This window comes from Diceros bicornis, chromosome 21 (assembly GCF_020826845.1).
Source record: "Diceros bicornis minor isolate mBicDic1 chromosome 21, mDicBic1.mat.cur, whole genome shotgun sequence".
NCBI lineage: Eukaryota > Metazoa > Chordata > Mammalia > Perissodactyla > Rhinocerotidae > Diceros > Diceros bicornis.
In genome coordinates this window covers 55236303-55239941 of record NC_080760.1, presented here as the reverse complement: position 1 = coordinate 55239941, position 3639 = coordinate 55236303, and the positions used below count along the sequence as shown (strand labels likewise).

The 3639-nt window shown below is 69.0% G+C and overlaps 1 protein-coding gene across 3 annotated transcripts; it reads left to right on the top strand.

Annotated features, from left to right (window-relative positions):
* The first annotated feature begins 407 nt into the window (after positions 1-407).
* Positions 408-3227, top strand: LYNX1 (Ly6/neurotoxin 1). Of its 3 annotated transcripts, none has more exons than XM_058565033.1 (4): positions 408-489; positions 1507-1711; positions 1908-2009; positions 2197-3227. In XM_058565033.1, the coding sequence occupies exons 2-4, from the start codon at positions 1660-1662 to the stop codon at positions 2391-2393; spliced, it is 351 nt and encodes a 116-aa protein (XP_058421016.1). In that variant the 5' UTR covers positions 408-489; positions 1507-1659; the 3' UTR covers positions 2394-3227. The 3 variants fall into 3 exon arrangements, with proteins under 3 accessions (XP_058421016.1, XP_058421019.1, XP_058421017.1); XM_058565036.1 differs by lacking the exon at positions 408-489 and adding an exon at positions 501-875; XM_058565034.1 differs by lacking the exon at positions 408-489 and having other exon boundaries at positions 1175-1711.
* The last annotated feature ends 412 nt before the right edge of the window (positions 3228-3639 follow it).

Below are 3639 nucleotides of genomic sequence, written 5' to 3'. Positions count from 1 at the left end.
GGGACGAGGACCCAGGCAGGCTGAACAGGGAGCCTGGTCCAGGGGTCACTGCGCCCTGGCGCTGCTCCATGCAACACCCCCGCAGGACTGGGCTGAAGACGGAGGGCCGGGGCGGCTGGCGGGGGTGTGCGGGCGACTAAGTGACGCGGCGTCTGACGGTCGCGTGGGTGTCACTGCAGGGCCGCGTACGTGTCTAGGCGTAGGCGTGGCTGGCCGTCCGCGGTGTCGGAGCGTCCCGACGCCAGGGCCGGTCCGAGTCCCGGGAGAGAAGAGCCCGCGGGCGGGGCGGGGGCGGGCCCCGGCGGGAGGGGCGGGCCCCGGCGGGAGGGGCGGGGCCAGGACAGGCCGGGGCCGAGCCTGCGGGGAGCTGGCGCGCGGCGGGCGGCTCGGGGAAGCGGGGCCCGCGCAGGCGGCGGCGAGGCGCGGCGGTTGCGGGGCGCGCGGACAGACGCTCTGTCAGACCGAGGAGGGCCCGGCGAGCGGCCGCGGGTGAGTCCCGGGCGTAGCGGGGGCTCAGGTGGTGAAGGTCACGGTGCAGGTCACCGCGACACCCCTCCCCAGCTTGGGACCGCAGTCTTTGGGGCGGGGCTCTCCGGGAGGGGGCGGGAAGCGCAGGGGCCGCCCGCCCGGCCTTACTCAGACCTTCCGCATCCTGAGGTTGACGCCTGAGAAATGGGCCGTGGAAGATGGGTTTGTTGTTCTCGGGAAGGGGGGAGTCTAGGTTACTCCCGCGGGGCGGGGACCCGGGCCGGAATATCCCGCGGGGGGAGGAGAGTCGTAGTCCAGATTCCCCCCAAACCCCCTTCCAGGAGAGTGGCATCTCCATTCCAGACGCCAGATCCAGACTGGGAAGTCCTTCCTGGTGTCTTGCCCAGGTGCCTTCCTGGGATGCATTCAACGCGCATTTCTCCACAGGCTGGACCTAGCTCCTCGCTGCCGGGAGCTCCCGCAGTGACCAAGGACTCAGACCTGAGAGACCTGGGCAGGGCTCTGGAGATCTTCCCAGGCGAGGGGCCCCTAGCTGGGCCTGAAAGTAGCAGGAAGTGGGGGACCACGCAGGGACACCCCAGGAGCAAAGGGGAGGGGGAGCAGTGAGGAGAGACCCACCCCTGGGCCCAGCTGTGCCCTGGCCAGGCCCCCTGCACCCGGGGCCCCCTGGGGGGGGGGGCCAAGCTCCCATCAGGCCCTGCATGAACCATCCCCTGGGTAAGGTGTAGGGTATGGTCTGGCATTCAAGGCCTCCCCAGCCTTCCCCGGACCCTGCTCCCCCTCCTCTCGTGCTGCCTCCTTCCATCTGCCCAGGTCTCTGTTTCTGCAGGCGCTGGTCTCTCTGGTCGGAATGTCCCAACTCCTCCCTTCTCATCTCATCCCGTGTCCCCTCCAGGAAACCTTCCCTGATGCCCAGGCTGAGTTGGGTGGCTCCTCTGCCCCTGCCACCCCTGCCCAGGCCCCCGTGGCTCCCTCAGTTCCCGCAGTGACCACCTGTCCTTGTCCCCCTCTGTGCAGGGCTGCAGCAGCGCCTCCAGTAGACCGGGAGCTCCCGTAGGGCAGGGGGCTTGTACGACCCCCTCTGTGCCCTGCCCCAGCCTGGGTTGAGTTGAATCCAGGACCAGCTGCTGTCCACCTCCCCACTCCCACTCTGCCCTCCTGCCTCCAGCCATGGCGCCCCTGCTCGCCCTGTTCCTGGCTGCCCTGTTGGGCCTACCCCTGGGTAGGATGGATGAAGGATGGAGGGATGGACACACCCAGTGTGGGGGCAGTCAGGCTGTAAGTGGGGAGGGAGGTCTCCCCTCAGCTAGCTACTCTTCCCTGGGGAAGGTGACGGGACTGGGGGTCTGACGGGCTGGAGGAGGGGGTATCCCCCTGTTCTGTGACCCTGTGCCCCTCCTGCCCCACCCCTGCCCCAGCCCAGGCTCTGGACTGCCATGTGTGCGCCTACAACGGGGAGAACTGCTTCAGCCCCATGCGCTGCCCAGCCATGGTCACCTACTGCATGACCACGCGCACTTGTGAGTTGGCAGGGTGCCCCCACAGCCCTTCCCAGGAGACTGAGGGGGCGCTACTGAGGAGGGAGGCTCCCACCTGCCCTGGATCCTTTCTGGGAGCCCCTGGCGGGGGGGAGAACCTGCCCAATGGCCCTGCACGCTGGGGTCTGCCTGACTCAGGGTCCTGGCCCGCTGCCCCGCCCCTCCGCAGACTACACCCCGACCAGGATGAAGGTGAGCAAGTCGTGCGTGCCCAGCTGCTTCGAGACCGTGTATGATGGCTACTCCAAGCACGCGGCCACCACCTCCTGCTGCCAGTATGACCTCTGCAACGGCGCTGGCCATGCCGCCCCTGGGGCTCTGGCCCTGGTCCCTGTACTCCTGGCCACCCTCTGGAGTCTGCTCTAAGCCCCCCGCCAGCCGCACTCAAGGACAAAGCTCTGAGAGGCACAGCCCCCCTCTCACCCTGCACACACCCTTCCCACTCTCTGCCCCCCACAGACCCCTTCAGCCACACCCAGGACTGTCTGCAAGAGGACTCAACCAGCCCCAGCCACCACGGGCCTGGAGGCCAAGACCTTTCCTTTTCAAGGCCGATCGGGACTGGCCTCCCAGAGGGGTCTGGCATTGGTGGGGAAGCTCAGCCCCTCCTCCATCCGAGGATGGGGGCATCTGGCAAAGTGTGCTGTTTATGGGGGTTCCTCAGTCAGCCAAGGCATCCTGATTTGAAGGGAGACGCGCCCCACCTTCCTGGCAGCCCTGGGGTCAGGTGAGGGCCATGTGAGGAAGGCCTTTGTCCCTGTCCGCTGTCCTAGGCAGGAGTGCCAGGCCCAGGCGTACAGACAGCACTTAGCAGGGGAGGGGGTGGCTCAGCCTAGAGAGGCTCCTGCGGCCCCTCCAGCCCCAGAAGTAGGTTCTGTGTCCAGCGAGGGGTCCTTCCCTTGTTGTTCAGCCAAACTCTTTACCTTCCCGTTCTCTACCTGGGCTCTGGCCTGTGCGACGGGCCTGCGGCTGGCAGGCACGTGGGGGCGGGGTGGGCAGGCCGGTTATATTTGGTCGGGCCTGAGCGCTGACCCCAGGGCTATTTTGGGCCGGGAGGGAAGGGAGCTGGGCCGTGGGCCGCCCGAGGCCTGGTCTTCAGCACCAGCAGGCTCGGCGGGGCGTGCCCCTTTATGGAGGGGGGCAAACTGCGGCCCGGCGACCGAGGGCATGCTCCCACCCAAGTCGGGGGCGGCGGGGGGGGGGGGGGGGGGGAGGCGGTAATCTCGGGGCCGAGCGGCTCGCCCTCTCCTGGACGGTGTGGCGCTGGGCAGGGGCGGGCGGGGCCGGCAGGAGGGGGAGGCGGGGCCCCCGGAAGGAGGGGAGGAGGGCCGCGCTCTCGCTGGGCGCCGCTCGGGGTTCGCTCTGCACCCTCCCTCCGGGTGACCAGTGTCCGGGCCGGCCGGCAGCAGGATCCCGGCGGAACGAGTGCGCGGTGAGCCGGCCTTGGCGCCGAGGGTCTCCGCGGGCCCTCTATCCCCTGACTCTGCACCCGGCTGAAGCGCTCCCGCCTGGACTCGGGGAGTGGCCTCCAGGTGCCCCAACCCAGCTGGGCGTTGGTACCCCCAGGGACCAAGAGTCGGCGGTCTTTAAAGGGCCCCCACCCCAGATGAGC